Here is a 21,532-nt window from a genome sequence, read left to right as displayed (position 1 = left end):
AGGGTGCTGTAAATCACAAAGGTTTTGGCTATGTTGCCCACTTCACTAAAGTTATTAATGAATATAATTGAGCTTAAGGGCAATGAACCACAGGATTGGGCTTCTATCTGAATCCACGTTGACTCTTGTCTGTTTGTGATCGATGTTAGCATGTTGCGGATTTGGGCAGACCAGTAGTACAATTGAAGGGAGGGAAGGGCAAGACCACCCTTAGATTCAGGTTTCGATAGAGTGGAAAACTTGATCCTAGGTTTTTTCTTGCCCCATATAAATTTGGTGATGCTTTGGTTAGTTGTTTTGAAGAAGGAAACTGGGAGATAGCATGGGAGCATCTGAAATAAGTAGTTCAGTCTAGGGAGGACGTTCATACGGATTACATTAATTCTTCCTACTAAGCTAATTGGGAGGGAGATCCAGGTTTGGAGATCGTTCTTGATTCGATCCAGGAGTGGAAGATAATTTTCCTTAAAAAGGCTATTCAGATCTGGTGTTATGAAGATCCCGAGGTATTGAAACCCCTGTGTTTTCCATTGGAAAGGACAAAGTATCTTCATAGAGCTGGTGAGTGTAATATTGAGAGGGCAGACAGTGGATTTGTTCAAATTGATCTTATAACCTGAAAACTTGCCATACTGAGCAATTGTGTCTAAAATGAGAGGGAGGGATTTCTCAGGGTTGGATATGTAGAGCAAGACATCATCCGCGTAAAGCGAAATCTTGTGCTGCAGGCCGCCTGCAGAAACACCCATAATACTTGGATTGCTCCTTATCAGCTCCGCCCCCAACAAGTAGAGCAGCGGGGACAGCGAGCACCCTTGTCTTGTGCCCCGTTCCAGAGGGAATCTGTCAGAGTTCAGTCCATTAGTAGTCACCATGGCATTTGGATGAGAGTATAGTGATTTGATCCATTTAATAAAATTTGGGCCCATATTGAACTTTTCTAAGACTGAAAACAGAAAGCTCCACTCCATCCTGTCAAACGCCTTCTCAGCATCCAGTGAAGCCAGCAGGACAGGGGTCTTCTGTGTGTTTACTTGATCAATAATATCAAAAAGACGGCGAATGTTATCAGAAGAGTATCTGTCTCTAATAAATCCAGTTTGGTCCGCTTTTATTATTTTGGGAAGAAGAGTGTTTAGTCTTTTGGCGAGATATTTGGTAATTATTTTATAGTCGAAATCCAACAAGCTTATGGGCCGGAAGGACGAGCAGGATAGGGGGTCCTTGTCCTTTTTTAGCAACACTGTAATGCGAGCTGTGTGCATTGAGTCTGGGAGAACTCAGTTTTTGCAAAAATCCTCCAGCATTGGCATGAAGATAGGACTGAGCTGGGGCCAAAAAGCTTTGTAGAACTCTCTGGGGAATCAATCTGGGCCAGGGGACTTATTATGTGGCATGGAGGTAATTGCCTCCAGGATCTCCTCAGGAGTGAAGGGGGAGTTGAGATCTTCTTGGTCTGTCTCTGATAGTTTAGGTAGCGAGATTCCCTCTAGGAAAGAGTGGAGTTCTGCCTCCGTGTGTTTTCTCTCAGAGGTATATAGTTTGCAGTAAAAATCATGAAAAGTTAAATGGATCTTTTTTGGGTCATATGTGACCTCGTCCTCTGCTGTTCGGATAGCCATGATTGTACGCTCTGACTGCTCCTTTTTTAATTGGTAAGCAAGCAATCTACTGGGCCTATTGCTATACTCATGGTATTTCTGTTTAGTAAAGAAAACTTCTTTTTTTTAATGTCCCGAGTGTAGTCCAAATTCAGTTTGGCTTTGGCTGCTTTAAGATGACTCCAGGAGGTGCTGTGTAGGGATTGTTTCTGTATTTCTTCACAGCGTTCCAGCTCCCTCTCAAGATCTAGCCTGTGTGCTTCCATTGCTTTTTTCTTAGAGGAAGCATATGCAATTAGATGACCTCTTAGTGTGGCTTTAGCAGCGTCCCACATTGTGGCCGGAGAAACAGGAGAATCTTTATTGTCTTGTGTGTAGTTGTCTATCCATGTAGTTACCAATGTATGGAACACGTCATTTGATAGCATGGAGGTGTTGAATTTCCAGCTCTTTGACCTCGGGATGTTTTTGCAGAGGTCAAAGCGGAGGTGGACAAAGGCGTGATCTGAAAGTGCTATGGGTCCGATTGTACAAGTGGCTGAATTTATGAAACTCTTTGGGATAAAAATGTAATCTATACGGGAGTAGGTGTTATGGACATTAGAGTAGTATGTATAGTCCATAGATGAGCTATTAGTCTCTCTCCAGATATCTATCAGTCCCATCTCTTTAGTAAGAGAGTTCAACATCTTTGCAGATCTAGGATTTGTGGTGGGGACTTGAGATGATTTGTCTAGGGTTGGGTTAAGGGTACAATTAAAATCTCCGGCCACCACACCAAAGGAGACACAATGCTCATTGAACAGGGTTATAATTTTTGACATGAAGGCAGGAGTATCTGTGTTAGGGGCGTATATGTTTAATATAGTAATTGGTTGACCATATAGTGACCCAGTTATCAAAATAAATCTCCCCTCCGGATCAGATATGTTTTTGTCAATTATGAATGGAACATTTTTATGGATAAGTATGGCTGTGCCTCTACTGTTTGATTTGAAAGATGAGAAATACACCTGTCCCACCCAAGCTCTGCGGAGTTTGGCATGTTCAGCATCACAGAGGTGTGTCTCTTGTAATAGCGCGATGTCTGCTTTTTCCTTCTTTAGAGCACATAGTATCTTTTTTCGTTTTATTGCATGCCCTAGACCATGGCAGTTCCATGTCAATAGATTTAAGGTACTAGTCATCGTCATCGAGCAGTAATCGAACTTTAGTGCAAGTCATCCCTGGGTAAAAGTGGATAGTAATTACAGCTGCGTTCACATAAAAGGAAAATAAATGGTGTACATAAAATAATAATCTCTGAACACCCCAGCCGAGTTCCCAAACAACTCGACACATCCCGTTGGATCTATTACCCCCGCTCAGTCTCAATTCTGTGTTCCGAATAAAACAAAAACCGGGAACAGTTAGCAACGCACAACGTCTCCCTCTCCCCACCAAAGAAATGCCTCATCCTCTCCACCCCGCATTGAGTAAATAACACAGTGGCCCTCGTCCAGACCACAGTAAAAGAGGGGAGAAAAATAAAATCAATAGCCCAGCCTACATATACCTCCCCAAGGGACATAGGGAACCCCAAGCAATAATAGCAACAACAAAAACAGGGAAATAAAAGTAGGCTGAAACATTAGTAGGCCTAGGTTAGGCTATACAGCCCATCCCTCTCAGTTAAAGGAAAATAAATATAAATTGGACGGCTATAATGACATTTAGGGGGTGGGTCTCTGGATATCGGCTATATGTCGTCTTACCTCCTTTAGTAATGGCATTAAATTGCATTTAGTCATTGGTCTGTTTCTCATTGGCCAGGATTGTCTTTCAAAAAACGTTTTGCCTCTTCGGGAGTTTTGAAGTGTCGCAAGGCTCCTTGGTGAAGAATCCTGAGCTCGTTTGGGTATTTGAATCCCCTGAAGATGCCTCGGTCAATGGAGTATTTCTTCACTTCGTCAAATTCTCGGCGCTTTCGACGTATTCCAGCTGATAGGTCCTGGTGTAAAGCGAGTTTGGCGTTTAAGGCTGTGATGGTGTTGTTTTTCGCCGCCCGTAGGACTCGTTCCTTGTCGGTGAATCTCAGGAAACGTATGGTGATTGGGCGCGGTGATTGTCTGGCTGCTGGTGGGGGCCTCAGTGCTCGGTGAGCTCTCTCGTGTTCTATGGGACTGTCGGTGGACAGGTGGAGCCACTCGGGAAGTTTGTCTTGCAGGTAGTGGATCAGTGGCATGTTTCCCTCTTCTTTTTCGCCCAGATTGAATAGAACACAATTATTCCTTCGCCCCCTGTTTTCCAGGTCCTCTGTTTTCTCTTCCAGATGCTCGATTTTCTTTTTAGCATATGCTATTGTTTCCATGGCATCTGTCAATAAGTTTTCCATGGATAGGATTCGGCCCCCTGCGTCGTCCAGGCGCTCGCATTTATGGTTATCTTGTTGTTGATGTCAGGCAAAGCGTTTTCCAGGATTGTCACCTTGCCCCCTATCGCACTGAGCTGAGAGTTAATGGCATCTAATTTAGTATTTAGTTCTGTACGTTGGGATCTCAACTCAGAAAGGATGTCTTCGACAGAGTGCGAGGTTGGCATTCGTTGTGCCTCGTGGGGGAGCGGGTTCTCTTGCTCCTGGCTAATGGCGCTAGTTTTTTCTGAGGCTAGCTTCTTCTTGGAGGCTTTTTCCGTCGCTAATACTCGAGTCCGGGTAAAAATGTCACCTGTAGTGTCGCCTTTTGTAGCCGCCATGACTTTTTCTTACTAAAGCTAAATGAGTTTGAACTTGGAGTGGAGGTAAGATTAGGAATTGGAAACTACTTGTGCGGAGCTCTTAGTTCATGCGGCCATCTCGTTCAAGGGTCACGTGATCCCATCGTTTTGAGGTGTTTTGACTGATTTCATGTCAATGCTAATATGGCAAAAAATACGCTAGCTAGCTAACCAACAACGGCAATGATGTATTTGACAGACATCAAGTGCTCATTGTGCAAATGTATTTATGTTTTCAATAAACATTTGGAGATTAAATATAGTTTACATATTGTCAACAATCTAACCCAACCCCGTCTGTTTTGCCCCATAATTGCACATATGTCGGTTTTGTTGCTAAACAACCAACCAGGGACAGTTAAACCAGTTAAATATACACACAACCGTTCATATATGGACACTGTATTTCTATTTGTGCTCTCTACTCTATGTTGATTCACAATCTACTGACCTGACAGATCTATTTTCTGCCTCCTTACCTGAGAGTAGTACTCCTCCAGGTAGTGATCAGGCAGGGCGATGCCTTCATAGGCTCCTCCTCCTTCTCTGCTCTCATACTCAGAATAAAAGCCCCCTCCATTCCCATGGCCGATTATCTCTCCTCCATTATTATATCCAATATCCATAAGGCCGTCTGATTGGTAGAATCCACCACCCATCGTGGAGGAGGAGTTCTGGAACTGACCACCACCTATCATTAGCCCCGCCCCTCCGGCCGTTGCTGCAATGGTTCCCGCATTGGCCATTTTGACCCTTCCTGTGTCGACCTGAACTGGTGCGTTCAGCAGAGGTACTTCCTGTAAGAGGTCAGGGGTCAGAGGGTTAAAAAAAATATTGCTGTGACATCTTGGACCATTAACCCCAACGAGAAACATACTACCATAGTGGAATCATTCACACAAAAGATGATCTGTGACCCCGCATGCACACACACCCTTCTTTCCCCTTCTTACCGTGTTCTCCCCCTGTCCCTCAGTGTGGTAGGATATAAGTTGTGCCTTGGCGTCAAAGGGCATCTCAGTGAAGCCCCCAGGAAGACCTCCGGCACCCCCACACGTACAGAACAACAGCAGGAGAGGGATTACTGTGGAGACAGAACCATGAGGGGGGTTAGACAAAACATAAGAGTAGCAGCTTCAATTAAAAACTGAGAGCTATGACAGAGCTATGACCTGCCATTATACGGCATAAGCAAGAAAGCAAGAGTAGGGCTGATGTTGACTATACAGTGAGCTCCAAAAGTATTGGGACAGCGATACATGTTTTGTTGTTTTGCCTCTGTACTCCAGCACTATAGATTTGACGGGTGAACTGTTTAGAAATTATAGCACTTTTTAACCAAAGCCCACCCATTTTAGGGGACCAAAAGTATTGGGACAAATTGACTTATGTTTATTAAAGTAGTAAAAAGTTATGTATTTGGGGGTCCCATATTCATAGCACGCAATGACTACAACAAGCTTGTGACTCTACACATTATTGGATGCATTTTCTGTTTGTTTTGGTTGCGTTTCAGATTATTTTGTGCCCAATAGAAATTCATGGTAAATAATGTATTGTGTTATTTTGGAGTAAATTAAACTAGAATATGTTTCTAAACACTTCTCTATTAATGTGGATACTACCATGATTACGGATAATCCTGAATTAATTGTGAATAATGATGAGTGAGAAAGCTACAGCGGCATAAATATCATTCCCCCCCAAAAATGCTAACCTCCCCTGTAATTGTAATGGTGCGAGGTTATCATGTCTTGGGGGTATGATATTTGTGAGTCTATAACTTTCTAACTCATAATTATTCATGATTCATTTAGGATGAGCCGTAATCACAGCCTGGTCTCATAGACTAGATGTAATATAGTAAATGTAAATCCACTCACAGTACAAGATTTACAAGTGTAGCAGGAGACCAACTACTTTTTTGTTTATACCGTATGACATAGTTAAAGGGGCACAGCCATGGGTGGGCCGGGGAGGGCATAGGTCTACCCACTTGGGAGCCAGGCCCACCCATTCGGGAGTCAGGGCCCAGCCAATCAGAATGAGTTTTTCCTCACAAAAGGGCTTTATTAAAGACATAAATACTCCTCAGCAACCCCCCTGTGGCATTGTGTTGTGTGACAAAACTGCACATTTTAAGTGGCCTTTTATTTTCCCCAGCACAAGGTGTAATGATCATGCTGTTTAATCAGCTTCTTGATATGCTACATCTGTCAGGTGGATGGATTATCTTGGCAAAGGAGAAATGCTCACACACAGGGATGAAAACGAATTTGTGCACAAAATTTGAGATAAATAGTTTTTTGTGCATATGGAACTTTTCTGGGATCTTGTATTTCAGCTCATGAAACATGGGACCAACACTTTACATGTTGCGTTTATATTTTTGATCAGTATATTTCAGGTGTCGACTCAGACTTGCTCTGACAAATATCAATCAAGTTTAGGCAATGATGTTTGATTAGGCATTCTGTAGGAAATTCAGTCTTAAATGGCTCAATAGATGACTTAGTGATATGTCTCTCTTGTCTCCTCAACTAAAACTGGGATTGTTTAAAGACAGATCAGTTCAGAGCTGTGTGATAGAGGAGGGACTATGGGAAGAGTTTAGTGTACCAGCCATAGAGATAGATAGAGGATTCATCATGGATCTGACCCATTTTAGCATGGACATTTCCATTGAGGGCTTCCACCATGCTTTGGCCATTTTAAAGTAGTCAACTGGGTGGGGATTCCTATGGGCTGCAGCTTCAATGGCGCTGCCCATGCTGTCACAGACGCTATAATGGCACAGATATAAAGATGAGTCACCTATCTATCTCTATGGTACCAGAATATTTAAGAGGATCGGCCTGGCTGAGCAGGGCTCTAAGCAGAATTACTGCTTAGTAAGAATTATCTTCTCATTATATGATCAAGATCAGTGAATCTGCGCCTTGCTCAGGCAATCCCCATCCCCTCGATGACTAACTCTAGCTCTAACCATGTCACAATGATGACTTTGATTTTCTCACTATTGTAGACATTGATGAACCCAGTTGGTCAAAAGATTTGTCCTGAAAATATGCAATACATTTCCCTTGTTTCACTGCAAATCCTGAATGCGTTCTGCCTTTTTTTCTTCTAGATGATGACATCATACTCACGCAGTAGCGTCAGCAGACCCAGGAAGAGCAGTCCAATTGCTGCAGGCCCTAGAACTGCCCCAGTAGAGCCCTTAACTCCTCGCGTCGCGCATGCCTTCCCTTTGTCCGCACACGTGCAGACATCTACCTTTAGCTTCTGCAAGTCAGGACACGCGTGCCCCTGCTGGTCGCGGATCTCCATGGCAACTGCGTAGGAGCCCGGCCACAAATCCTTTTGGGACCTCAGGATGGTCGAGGTGTCTGTAAGGTCAGAGGTTAGACACAAACACAGTCAGACATGAGACAGGTTGTCAGATAGATATACTATCTTTCCTTCCTCATCTCTATGACTAAGGAAATAGGCAAGTCTGTCAAATCAAATTGTATTGGTCACATGCAGATGTTATTGCGGGTGTAGCGAAATGCTTGTGCTTCTAGCTCCGACAGTGCAGTAATATCTAACAAGTAATATCTAACAAATTACACATCATATACCCAATACACACAAATCTAAGTAGGAATGAATTAAGACTATACACATATGGAACGAGTGATATAAGAGCAGAACGGTCTAAGACACAGTAGAATAGCATAGAAAACAGTATATACATGAGATGCGTAATGCCAAATATGTAAACATTAAGTCATTTAGATACCGTAGAATAGTATAGAATACAGTAAAAACATATGAGATGAGTAATGCAAGATATGTAAACGTTATTAAGTGACTAAGATACAGTAGAATAGTATATAATACAGTATATGTGATATGATATGCTTGGCTATGCTACCACTCAGTGTAGCTCTTCTTGTTTTCTAGACTAAATAATCCTAATGGTTTTATTGTGTGCTATCATCATCTTATTCCCTCAGTAGGAACTCCATTCTCCAGGCCTCTCACCGTTTAGGTGCTCGACCACCCACACTCCCTCTGTTCCCTCTGGGATGATGGTGAAGGTGAAGGGGGCTCCGTTGGGGAACGCATCCTTGTCCACTGCCGTCACGGTAATAGCATCGGCTGTCATACACATGGTCTGAACTTTACTGGTAAGCGTGGGGCAGTGGTCGTTCAAGTCCTCTACTTGGATGGCTACCGTACCCGTGGCTGTCTTAGAGGGCATGTCTGAACAGGAAAAGAGTGCGACAATCAATCAATCAGTCAGTCAATCAATCAAATGTATTTATAAAGACATAGAAAGGAAGTGTACCCAAAAGCACTTCAGCCCAGCTTGAACAAACGGAATCATGTGCTCGATTTGTAAATCCCAAAACATTCCTTACCCCAGGACACTTGAACAGGTGACTATCAGGGAGAATACAGAAAAAGGAGCACTCTGTTTCTGCATAGATCTGATGGATTTATTAACGAGACAAACAAACAGGCTGACATTTCGGCGTAATTCGCCTTCATCAGAGCCTTGAGTAGGAAAAGGTGGGAGGCACTAAGCGAGTGCTAACCATGGCTCAAGCCTCCACTTTGAAATTCTGGGGAATTGAGAAAGTTTCTCTCTCCACCAGAGGAGGCAATATTGTGAGGAAATTGCTACCGAGAGAGGATGTACTGCCTAGACGCAGTCGAGCGAAATGGGTCAGCTCTTACTCTTCTTTTGTAAATATGTTTTTGTTTATTTCTCTTTCCTTTGTTATTATTCAAGTGGAATGCACTGTATATGTAGGAAGGAATCTAGAAGGCTTATTAGACTTGGTTAAATAGCCCATGTCTAGTTGATATTATTGACAGCTCTAAATGACATGTTTGAAAAACATGGCAAGTGTGACACTCCCCTGTGAGGTTAAATAGGCGCCTCCCACCTTTTTCTACTCAAGGCTCCGATGAAGGTGAACTACGCTGAAACGTCAGCCTGTTTGTTTGTTTGTCCCGTTAATAAATCTATCAGATCTATGCAGAAACAGACGGCTCATTTTTCTTAATTTCCCTGGATAGTCAGCTGTTGAGGGTGTCCTGGGGTAAGGAGTGTTTTTGGATTTAGAAAGCCCTTTTTTACCATCAGTAGTTGTCACAAAGGAATAGGGACGAAGATTGTTAGGGGAGGCAACCCATTTCTGATTTTGCTGTGCAAGTGGCCATGAATTAAAGGGTTTCCATCAACTCCATAGGCCTTTTCTACAGGCACCCTGGAAATTTGTTAAATTCCACACTCCTCCAAAAGCTCATCGCTCCACGTCCTCTGTCATCTGAGGGAGAGGAATTAGTCAGGCAACTGGCCGGATATATGTCCGGCTCTTTACCTGGATCTCCACTGATCTAACACAACCGTATGGACTTGGCTGTTGCCTCATGCAGGAGGGCCAGCCTGTGGCATTCACCTCTAGGGCACTCACTCCAAGAGAGCAGAACTATGCCCAGATAGAGAAGGAGTGCCTCAGCATTGTGTTTGCATGTCAACGCTTCTACCACTACTTGTACGGGCGCGACAACATTACCACAGAGACAGATCACAAGCCCCTTATTGCAATATTCAGCAAGCCTCTCCTGAATGCCCCGAAACGACTGCAGAGCATGCTACTGGCCCTACAAAGCTACAACCTCAAGGTGGTGTATAAGCCAGGGCCGGAGATGTATGTGAGTGACACGCTCGGCAGGGCTACTGCATCAGGCACTCGCACACGCTCCATGCATGAACAACACGCAGTGTTCAGCTTACAAACAGTGCAAGTGAATGTTGAACACATCAACCAGGCTGACTACCTCAATGTTACGGACCAGCGCCTTATACAAATCAGACAGCAAACAGACAGGGACGAGCACCTCCAGGCATTGAGGTCTGTGATTCTGATGGGCTGGCCCGACTGCAAGGAAGAAACTGCTCTAGCCGTCAGAGAATATTGGCCAGTGAAAGAGGAGCTCAGTGTTCAAAACGGAATAATATTCAAGGGTCAGAGTCGTTATTCCCCGGTCTCTGCGCCCTGAGATGTACACTCCTGTCTCCTTATAGCCTTGTATTCTGCTCATACTCCGTAATCCATACATCAAGGCTGACCGGAAGTAGCCTGTTCCCAGATCTGTTTGTGCTCTTGTAAACTCCATTGCTGTCTTTGTCAAGCCAAATATTTCATGTCATGTTTGGCATGACAATGAGTGACAAGGAGGTGACATGATAGCACAAACAGACTGGCACTAGATCTGATGTGCAGTAAAGGGGCCTGATTCACAAAACCTTCTTAACTGCCATTTGTTGGCGCACGTGCACTCAAGTCACATTGGAGGTGAGGCTTGTTACAGACAAGCATGTGACACACTGTATTGGGATGCAGAGTGAAATCGAAGACTATGTCAATAAATGCACAGTCTACAATAAATATGCCATTGAGCAACAGAGAGAGACAATGATTTCCCATGAGTTACCAATGTGCCCCTGGCAGATAGTAGGTCTAGATCTCTTCCAGCACAGTGGCAAAGACTTTCTGCTGGTAGTCGATCATTATTCAGACTTCTGGGAGATTGACCTCCTCCCTGACCTCTCAACAGAGACAACGATCAAACGCTGCAAGGCTCAGTTTGCCAGCTATGGCCAGCCAGATTTCAGATAATGGACCCCAATTCTCTGGATTTGAGTTCTGAAAATTCGCTGCAGAAGGGGAATTCGAGCACATCACGTCATCACCACGACACCCAAAAGCTAATGGGAAGGCGGAGTCGGCGGTCAAAATCACAAATAACTTCTGCAAAAAAGCTCTGTGAGAGGGCAAGGATGCCTGGAAAGCAATCCTGCAGTGACGCAATACTAAAACATTATGTTTTTCTTAGGAAGAAACATAGGAAAAAAATTAAGAATATTTCCAATAACTTTATTGAGGAATAGCAACTTTGCTGAACTTTCTTCACAAGTCTATGGTTAAGGAAAAAATGGCAGTTAAGAAGGTTTTGTGAATCAGGCCCCTTTACTGCACATCAGATCTAATGCCAGTCTGTTTGTCCTATCATGTCACCTCCTTGTCACTCATTGTCATGCCAAACATGACATGAAATATTTGGCTTGACAAAGACAGCAATGGAGTTTACAAGAGCACAAACAGATCTGGGAACAGGCTACATCCGGTCAGCCTTGATGTATGGATTACGGAGTATGAGCAGAATACAAGGCTATAAGGAGACAGGAGTGTACTCTTCTCTATTTTCAGTGCTTAGCAGAGCCACAGAACATGGATAGTGTTACAAGTTAGGATTCAGGCTCAGGGGTTATATAGACTGATGTTATATAATCTTGTGCTATGTAGAATAGATTGTAATTAGAGATCATGTCATTTCATTCAGAAATGCAGCAGAAGGCTATAGACTAACTAGTTCAACTTGAGTTATTCATGTTATGCAACATATGTCCTATACAAAGGTAGCAGATGTGATGAGGTAGCCCTCTGTGCAGCTTCAAATCAGTGTCACGCTCGGGAAAAGATGGAATTTCATATTGCGCTAACTGTTACGATTTTGGTTTCTCCCATGGGAGACCCAGGTTCAGATCCTTCCCTTGGCACATTGACATTCAATATACTGTAGGGTGTTGTGTGTCAAGTCTAAGAAGCTAACTGCCAAGAGGCTGAACTAGCTTACCTTGGGTCATGCAGAGAACTTTGGCGTAGTATGTCCCGTTGACCAGGAACTTGGACTCTCTGTCAGGCATCTTATTGAGTTTAATATCCCCAGTCAACTCATCAACGGTCAGCCAGTTGTCTGGGTCAGAGCCCTTAGCATACCTACATCAGGAAAAACAGGGATAGTGGAAAATGTTTTGGTATATGAACTTATGCATATCGGATAGGGTTTGTGTATTTGAGCTCAACAGATCAGACTAGGTATTGCCGTGTGTGTGTGTGTGTGCTTATTTTACCTTTATTTAACTAGGCAAGTCAGTTAAGAACAAATTCATATTTTCAATGACGGCCTAGGAACAGTGGGTTAACTTTTGGTTACTAGTCCAACTCTCTAACCACTAGAGTGTGTGTGTGTGTGTGTGAGAGAGAGAGAGAGAGAGACGCTACAGACCTGACGTTCTGTGCAGGCATTAGTGTGTCTCCGTCGATGGCATGGTAGGAGCCGATCACCTTGTTGATGTTGAAGTCTCCTCCCTCTGAGATGGGGATAGCCTTGACCTTGGGGTCAAACCGTGGCCCCTCTGGCTGGTTCTTCACAGCGATCTTCACTGGGTAGGTCTTCATAGGTTTCCCTGTAGAACCTCCACCACTAAACCACGATCCTCCACCTCCTCCTCCACTGCCTCCTCCTCCACTGCCGCTTCCTCCACTGCCGCCTCCTCCACTGCCGCCTCCTCCACTGCCGCCTCCACTGCCTCCACTACCGCCTCCTCCTCCTCCTCCTCCTGTCCCACTTCCTCCTCCTCCTCCTCCTCCTGTCCCACTTCCTCCTCCTCCTCCTCCTCCTTCGCCATTATAAGGTGGAGCCTGGTTAGCTACGGCTATTCCCAGCTCAAGGTGTTTGACGTCTTCATAGTCTACAGACTAATGGATGGAAGAAACAAAAAGGCACATGTAAACAAATGGATCTGGCACTTGTCTTTCATTTCAGCAGAAAAAGAAAGGAGAAAATGTGTGTGTAAGTGTGTGAATGCATCTGTATGTGTGTGTGTGTGTGTGTACACAGTATATCTGTGAATGTATGACTGTGCAGTGTGATAGAGCTCATGCCGTACCTTCTTGAGTATCAGAACTCCCTCGTTGGTCTTGGGGTCTGTCTCAATGCTGAAGTAGCCAGCCTCGTTTCCCTTGACGATTTCAAACTGAGCCGCCCAGTTAGGAGTGTTCTCCATGTCCATGTCCTCCGCTTTGAACCTCATCACCTCCACGTTCTCTGTGTTCTCCTCAATACTGCCCTCATACTGCAGAACCACACAAAGAGTATCAGACAATACATCAGCCTCTAGTGTCCTAATACTATACAGAGGGGGAGTAATATTATCCTGGTCCCAGAACTGTGTATGTGCTAGTCAACACCTCTGACTAGCATAACTAGTTAACATTGTCTTCCGACAGATGGTGCCATTCCAAAGCAATGCATTGCCATGAACAGTGCATATGGAGTCATCATCTGACGTGAGACAATGAAACAATTATATTATACAGATCTAGGATCAGGCTGGAGTATGCTGTTGGGAGTGTTTTCTAAAGTACATACAGATCTGGGATCAGGCTGATGGAGTAATGTTCTAGATACCTCATCTTTCTCCAGAGTGGGAGGATTGTCGTTCACATCCTTGATGTTGACTCTAAAGGTTCCGGTGCCGGTGTTGCCCTCTGGTCTACCGTATAGATCTGTACCTTTCACTGTCAGCATGTACCAGTCCTGCACCTAGAAAACAAAAGAGATTCAAATATATATATATATAAAAACTGAGTGTCTAATAACAATCTGTCTATTAAAAACAGCGTGCATGCGGCCGGGAAGTCCTTGTCCCATCGCGCTCTAGCGACTCCTGTGGCAGGCCGGGCGCATGTACGCACGGTCGCCACGGGTGCGGTGTTTCCTCTGACACATCGGTGTGGCTGGCTTACGGGTTAAGCGAGCAGTGTGTCAAGAAGCAGTGCGGCTTGGCGGGGTTATGTTTTGGAGGACGCACAGCTCTTGACCTTCGCCTCTCCCTAGTCTGTACGGGAGTTGCAGTGAAGGGACAAGACTCTAACTACCAATTGGATATCACAAAAATGGGGTAAAAATAAAGACAAAATAAATAGAAAGAAAAAATAAATAAAGATGGGTGACTATGCTGTATGTACCTCTCTGTCCAGTGTGGGCCGTTTTACTTTCAGTACTCCATCCTTGGTGATGTGGAACATGCTCTCTCCTGGAGGCTCCTGTTTAATTATGGTGTAGGCAATCTTAGAGTTCTCATTCCCTGGTTCGTCAGCGTCTGTTGCAGTCAATGTCATGATGGACGTGTCTACAGACACAGAAAAAAAACTGTCATCAACACTAATATCTCTATTAATGTTCATCAAATAACATCGGCCCAGGACATTTAAAAAACATTCATGGGATGTTGTCATGCTATCATTAAACTTGGCAACCCAGAATGAAAATCTTGCACCAGCTACTGGATTATTAGTTACGTTGTCTGTCCATGAGAGATTATGCTGTCATTAGCTAGAACACACATTGGGATTGCATTGGCACATTCCCATTTTCTAGGGGGAGTTGTAAACATTTTACATTTGAATCATTTAGCAGACACTCTTAAACAGAGCAACCCACTTTTCTAGGGGAAGTTATTGATTTATTGCCAAACACTTACCTGATGGGCTGAGCTCGTACACCTCTCCTGGGTTAATATCACCGAAAATAGGAGGGTTATCATTTTGATCCACAACTTGGATCCTCAAATCAATGTTCTTTTCTGCTTCATTGCCATTAGTGAACTTAGCGTTACCTGACAACTGAAGAGAAAAAAAACATCATCATATCTATCTATAAATCAACCAAAGGACATCATACATTGCGGCAGTACTAATACACCTGTGCTATATCTTCAGTTATTTGGCTCTGCTGTAGGTGTGATACTCACATTGTACATGGCGATAGTCTCCCGGTCCAGGATACCAGTGATCCTTACAAAGCCGGTGTCAGGGTTCACTATGAACAGGTGGATGGGGTTTTTAGAAGCTCCCACCCCAGTTAGAGAGTACTGCACATTACCAGTCCCATCGTCTGAATCTGACCGGATCTGAAACACAGACACACAGATAGACAGGTAGAGGAGTGAGTCGACACAAACACAAAATACAACAAACACGACAGCAATATTAACATTGCTAGAGACGAGAGACACATATTTAAAGAGTTGGATCAATGTGGTTTCCGCATTATAGTGCATTTACAGTACCAGTCAAAAGTTTAGACACACCTACTCATTCAAGGGTTTTTTATTTTTACTATTTTCTACATTGTAGAATAATAGTGAAGACATCAAAACTATGAAATAACACATGGAATCATGTAGTAACCAAAAAAAGTGTTAAACAAATCAAAATATATTTTATATTTGAGATTCTTCAAAGTAGCCACCCTTCGCCTTAATGACAGCTTTGCACAATCTTGGCATTTTCTCAACCAGCTTCACCTGGAATGCTTTTCCAATAGTCTTTAAGGAGTTCCCACATATGCTGAGCACTTCTTGCTGTTCCATCACTCTGTGGTCCAACTCATACCAAACCATCTCAGTTGGGTAGAAGTCCGGTGATTGTGGAGGCAAGGTCCTCTGTTGCAGCATTCCATCACTCTCCTTGTTGGTCAAATATCCCTTACACAGACTGGTGGTGTGTTGGGTCATTGTCCTGTTGAAAAACAAATGATAGCCCCACTAAGCGCAAACCAGATGGGATGGCGTATCGCTGCAGAATGCTGTGGTAGCCATGCTGGTTCAGTGTGCCTTGAATTCTAAATGAATCCCTGACAGTGTCACCAGCAAAGCACCATCACACCTCCTCCTCCATGCTTCATGGTGGGAACCACACATGCAGAGATCATCCGTTTACCTACTCTGCGTCTCACAAAGACACGGCGGTAGGAACCAAAAATCTAAAATTTGGACTCATCAGACCAAAGGACAGATTTCCACCGGTCTAATGTCCATTGCTCGTGTTTCTTGGCCCAAGCAAGTCTCTTCTTATTGGTGTTGTTTTGTAGTTGTTTCTTTGCAGGAATTTGACCATGAAGGCCTGATTCTCTGAACTTTGTGAAGCATTTATTTGGGCTGCAATTTCCAATTTCTGAGTCTGGTAACTCTAATGAACTTATCCTCTCCAGAGGTTACTCTGGGTCTTTCTTTCCTGTGGCGGTCCTCATGAGAGCCAGTTTCATCATAGTGCTTGATGGTTTTTGTGACTGCACTTGAGGAAACTTTCATAGTTCTTGACATTTTCCAGATTAACTGACCTTCATGTCATAAAGTAATGATAGACTGTTGTTTCTCTTTGCTTACTTGAGCTGTTCTTGCCATAATATGGGCTATCTTCTGTATACCACCCCTACCTTGTCACAACACAAATGATTGGCTCAAACGGACTAAGAAGAAAATAAATTCCACAAATTAACTTTTAACAAGGCACACCTGTTAATTGAAATGCATTCCAGGTGACTACCTCATGAAGCTGGTTGAGAGAATGCCAAGAGTGTGCAAAGCTGTCATCAAGGCAAAGGGTGGCTACTTTGAAGAATCTATAATATTAAATACTTTTAGATTTGTTTAACACTTTTTTGGTTACTACATGATTTCATATGTGTTATTTCATAGTGTTTTCTACAATGTAGAAAATTGTTAAAAAATAAAAGAAAATCCCTTGAATAAGTCGTTTTTAAAAATGTAACCAGTTAAGTTGACTGAGAACACATTCTCCCTGGGGAATAGTTACAGGAGAGAGTGGATGAATAAGCCAATTGTAAGCTGGGGATGATTAGGTGGCCATGATGGTTTTATGGGCCAGAATGGGAATTTAGCCAAGACACCAGGGTTAACACACCTACTCTTACAATAAGTGCCATGGGATCTTTAGTGACCACAGAAGGTCAGGACACCCATTTAACATCCCATCCACAAGACAGCATCCCTACACAGGGCAATGTCCCCAATCACTGCCCTGGGATTTATTTTGTTATACCAGAGGAAATAGTGCCTCCTACTGGCCCCCCAACACCACTTCCAGCAGCATCTGATCTCCCATCTAGGGACTGACTAGGATCAACCCTGCTTATCTTCAGGAGCAAGCCAGCAGTGGGATGCAGGGTGGTATGCTCTTAGGTGTGTTCAAACTTTTGACTGGTACTATACCATGTACTATACCATTTACATCCGGCGCCGACAGAGACGGCTGCCTCGCTTCGCGTTCCTAGGAAACGATGCAGTTTTTTGTTTTTTTTACGTGTTATTTCTTACATTAGTACCCCAGGTCATCTTAGGTTTCATTACATACAGTCGAGAAGAACTACTGAATATAAGATCAGCGTCAACTCACCATCAGTACGACCAAGAATATGACTTTCACGAAGCGGACCCTGTGTTCTGCCTTTCAACCAGGACAACGGAATGGATCCCAGCCGGTGACCCAAAAAAACGAATCCGTAAAAGAGGGAAACGAGGCGGTCTTCTGGTCAGACTCCGGAGACGGGCACATCGTGCACCACTCCCTAGCATTCTTCTCGCCAATGTCCAGTCTCTTGACAACAAGGTTGATGAAATCCGAGCAAGGGTAGGATTCCAGAGGGACATCAGAGACTGTAACGTTCTTTGCTTCACGGAAACATGGCTCACTGGAGAGACGCTATCGGACGCGGTGCAGCCAGCGGGTTTCTCTACGCATCGCGCCGACAGAAACAAACAACTTTCTGGTAAGAAGAGGGGCGGGGGCATATGCCTTATGGCTAACGAGACGTGGTGTGATCACAGAAACATACAGGAACTCAAATCCTTCTGTTCACCTGATTTAGAATTCCTCACAATCAAATGTAGACCGCATTATCTACCAAGAGAATTCTCTTCGATTATAATCACAGCCGTATATATTCCCCCCCAAGCAGACACATCGATGGCTCTGAACGAACTTTATTTGACTCTTTGCAAACTGGAATCCATACATCCTGAGGCTGCATTCATTGTAGCTGGGGATTTTAATAAGGCTAATCTGAAAGCAAGACTCCCTAAATTGTATCAGCATATCGACTGCGCAACCAGGGCTGGCAAAACCTTGGATCATTGTTACTCTAACTTCCGCGACGCATATAAGGCCCTGCCCCGCCCTCCTTTCGGAAAAGCTGACCATGACTCCATTTTGTTGATCCCTGCCTACAAACAGAAACTAAAACAACAAGCTCCCACGCTGAGGTCTGTCCAACGCTGGTCCGACCAAGCTGATTCCACACTCCAAGACTGCTTCCATCACGTGGACTGGGATATGTTTCGTATTGCGTCAGACAGCAACATTGACAAATACGCTGATTCGGTGTGCGAGTTCATTAGAACGTGCGTTGAAGATGTCGTTCCCATAGCAACGATAAAAACATTCCCTAACCAGAAACCGTGGATTGATGGCAGCATTCGCGTGAAACTGAAAGCGCGAACCACTGCTTTTAATCAGGGCAAGGTGACTGGTAACATGACCGAATACAAACAGTGCAGTTATTCCCTCCGCAAGGCTATCAAACAAGCTAAGCGTCAGTATAGAGACAAAGTAGAATCTCATTCAACGGCTCAGACACAAGAGGTATGTGGCAGGGTCTACAGTCAATTACGGACTACAAGAAGAAAACCAGCCCAGTCACGGACCAGGATGTCTTGCTCCCAGGCAGACTAAATAACTTTTTTGCCCGCTTTGAGGACAATACAGTGCCACTGACACGGCCTGCAACGAAAACATGCGGACTCTCCTTCACTGCAGCCGAGGTGAGTAAAACATTTAAACGTGTTAACCCTCGCAAGGCTGCAGGCCCAGACGGCATCCCCAGCCGCGCCCTCAGAGCATGCGCAGACCAGCTGGCCGGTGTGTTTACGGACATATTCAATCAATCCCTATACCAGTCTGCTGTTCCCACATGCTTCAAGAGGGCCACCATTGTTTCTGTTCCCAAGAAAGCTAAGGTAACTGAGCTAAACGACTACCGCCCCGTAGCACTCACTTCCGTCATCATGAAGTGCTTTGAGAGACTAGTCAAGGACCATATCACCTCCACCCTACCTGACACCCTAGACCCACTCCAATTTGCTTACCGCCCAAATAGGTCCACAGACGATGCAATCTCAACCACACTGCACACTGCCCTAACCCATCTGGACAACCTCAGGAGGCTGAAGAAATTCGGCTTGTCACCAAAAGCACTCACAAACTTCTACAGATGCACAATCGAGAGCATCCTGGCGGGCTGTATCACCGCCTGGTACGGCAACTGCTCCGCCCACAACCGTAAGGCTCTCCAGAGGGTAGTGAGGTCTGCACAACGCATCACCGGGGGCAAACTACCTGCCCTCCAGGACACCTACACCACCCGATGTTACAGGAAGGCCATAAAGATCATCAAGGACAACAACCACCCGAGCCACTGCCTGTTCACCCCGCTATCATCCAGAAGGCGAGGTCAGTACAGGTGCATCAAAGCTGCCAACACACTGACTCAACTCCAGCCACTTTAATAATGGGAAATTATGTAAAATATATCACTAGCCACTTTAAACAATGCTACCTAATATAATGTTTACATACCCTACATTATTAATCTCATATGTATACGTATATACTGTACTCTATATCATCTACTGCATCCTTATGTAATACATGTATCACTAGCCACTTTAACTATGCCACTTTGTTTACATACTCATCTCATATGTATATACTGTACTCGATACCATCTACTGTATCTTGCCTATGCTGCTCTGTACCATCACTCATTCATATATCTTTATGTACATATTCTTTATCCCCTTACACTGTGTATAAGACAGTAGTTTTGGAATTGTTAGTTAGATTACTTGTTGGTTATTACTGCATTGTCGGAACTAGAAGCACAAGCATTTCGCTACACTCGCATTAACATCTGCTAACCATGTGTATGTGACAAATAAAATTTTATTTGATGATTTGATTTGATGTTAGCTCCCCATTAATATTATGTCAGGAAAATCTAAACAATAACTGAATATCTAGAATTAGAACAATATTCTCAATTCTAAAACTTGTCTTAACTCTCTAAATATATGGCTCTTCTAGCGACCAATTGCACCTCCGTCATGTGGCATTACCTTGGCGATAAACTCTTTCTTGGTGTAGTCTACATTTTCATCTAGTTTCTGGGGAGGGATGATCCATTCCCTCTTGTGTCTCCTTAGCCCAGCGGAATGACGTGCCTCCACCACAGACACTAAAACCTGCTTTCACAAAACAAAATACATCAATGGTTACTTCCATGGATAACAGTGACAAAGCATTAGCAGAAACCCCCATCCTCTCACCCACCCCATCCACTATCAATGTGTCTGGAACATATTAACTGATTGCTCCTCCTTCTCAAGTTCTCATAACTCAGTCAGATCTTCCAAATGGTAAAAACCTGGCAGAGTTATACTTTATGGTGAGTGATTGTGCACACCCCATGTTTTTCAGAGGTGGAGAGAGAGAAAAAAAGATAGAGAGAGAGTATTACTTGCATTATGTTTCTCTAGATCAGTGTATCTCAATTTCCAGTCCATGGACTGGGATAGGAGCCTGGCATATTTTTTTTACCTGGCAGTCAACAATTTTATCTCCCATTTTAGTTTGGGGTCCTGGTATAGGAAGAGCCATTGTTGTATGTCCCTCTCCTGTAGTGAGTTACTCTTTGATCTGTCATTCAAACACTCAGGTTCCATGAGTTTACTGTGACTTGTAATGAACCTAAACCAGAACTTAAACCTGTTATGATACAGTGTACATCCTAAACCCACTTAAGTGCTGAGGCATAACTGTGAAAGCAGTGAGACCGTGCCAAGCCTACTGCAGACCCACCCAGTCAACCACTCCTAAGTAAAGAATAGTTATTGTAGCTCGCAAGGAGGAGTATGAACCTGTATGTAATAGTGGGTGAGCACGTGAGAACAAAAGATGAATCAGGACTGGCAAAAAAAACACATGCCAAATGGCATCCTATTCCCTATATAGTGCACTACTTTTGACCAGAGCCCTACGTGAGTCCTATAAGCCTGGTCAAAAGTAGTGCACTAAATAGGGAATAGGGTGCGATTTGGGATGCATTAACATGTTTGACAAATAGCCCTGTGGATGGAATGACCAACTAGCTTTGACAGCCAGGTCATCGTCAACATGAAACTGTTGTCACTAGTTACCACAGCCATAAAGTCATAATTATGGCTAAACCCTGCGTATTTCTACAATTGATGTTCTTCAAATCTTATTTCAAACTTAACCATAAACCTAATATTAACCACAGAGTAAATTATTGACTTTTTACAATATAGACAGGCCTAGCATATTTTGACTTTGTGCTTGTGGTAACTAGTAACAACCACATGAAGTCAAATTCATGCCCTTTAAAAACAT

General features: G+C 43.8%; 1 protein-coding gene across 1 annotated transcript in view; it reads right to left on the bottom strand.

The window, feature by feature from the left end:
- Positions 1 to 21,532, bottom strand: part of LOC115108595 (desmoglein-2.1-like) — a 28,956-nt gene that overhangs the window by 5,387 nt on the left and 2,037 nt on the right. The window contains exons 2-13 of the mRNA XM_065009164.1: positions 20,239 to 20,364; positions 15,016 to 15,174; positions 14,746 to 14,887; positions 14,231 to 14,394; positions 13,671 to 13,805; positions 13,150 to 13,335; positions 12,486 to 12,958; positions 12,054 to 12,196; positions 8,385 to 8,606; positions 7,505 to 7,744; positions 5,309 to 5,439; positions 4,835 to 5,152 (exon numbers count right to left, since the gene is read on the bottom strand). Of these exons, the coding sequence (XP_064865236.1) occupies positions 4,835 to 5,152; positions 5,309 to 5,439; positions 7,505 to 7,744; positions 8,385 to 8,606; positions 12,054 to 12,196; positions 12,486 to 12,958; positions 13,150 to 13,335; positions 13,671 to 13,805; positions 14,231 to 14,394; positions 14,746 to 14,887; positions 15,016 to 15,174; positions 20,239 to 20,364 (2,439 nt within the window). The remainder of the gene's footprint in view (positions 1 to 4,834; positions 5,153 to 5,308; positions 5,440 to 7,504; positions 7,745 to 8,384; positions 8,607 to 12,053; positions 12,197 to 12,485; positions 12,959 to 13,149; positions 13,336 to 13,670; positions 13,806 to 14,230; positions 14,395 to 14,745; positions 14,888 to 15,015; positions 15,175 to 20,238; positions 20,365 to 21,532) is intronic.

Source organism: Oncorhynchus nerka, linkage group LG24 (genome assembly GCF_034236695.1).
Source record: "Oncorhynchus nerka isolate Pitt River linkage group LG24, Oner_Uvic_2.0, whole genome shotgun sequence".
In the NCBI taxonomy this organism is placed as follows: domain Eukaryota; kingdom Metazoa; phylum Chordata; class Actinopteri; order Salmoniformes; family Salmonidae; genus Oncorhynchus; species Oncorhynchus nerka.
The sequence above is the reverse complement of the archived record's forward strand: the minus strand, read 5'-3'. Positions and strand labels throughout refer to the sequence as shown.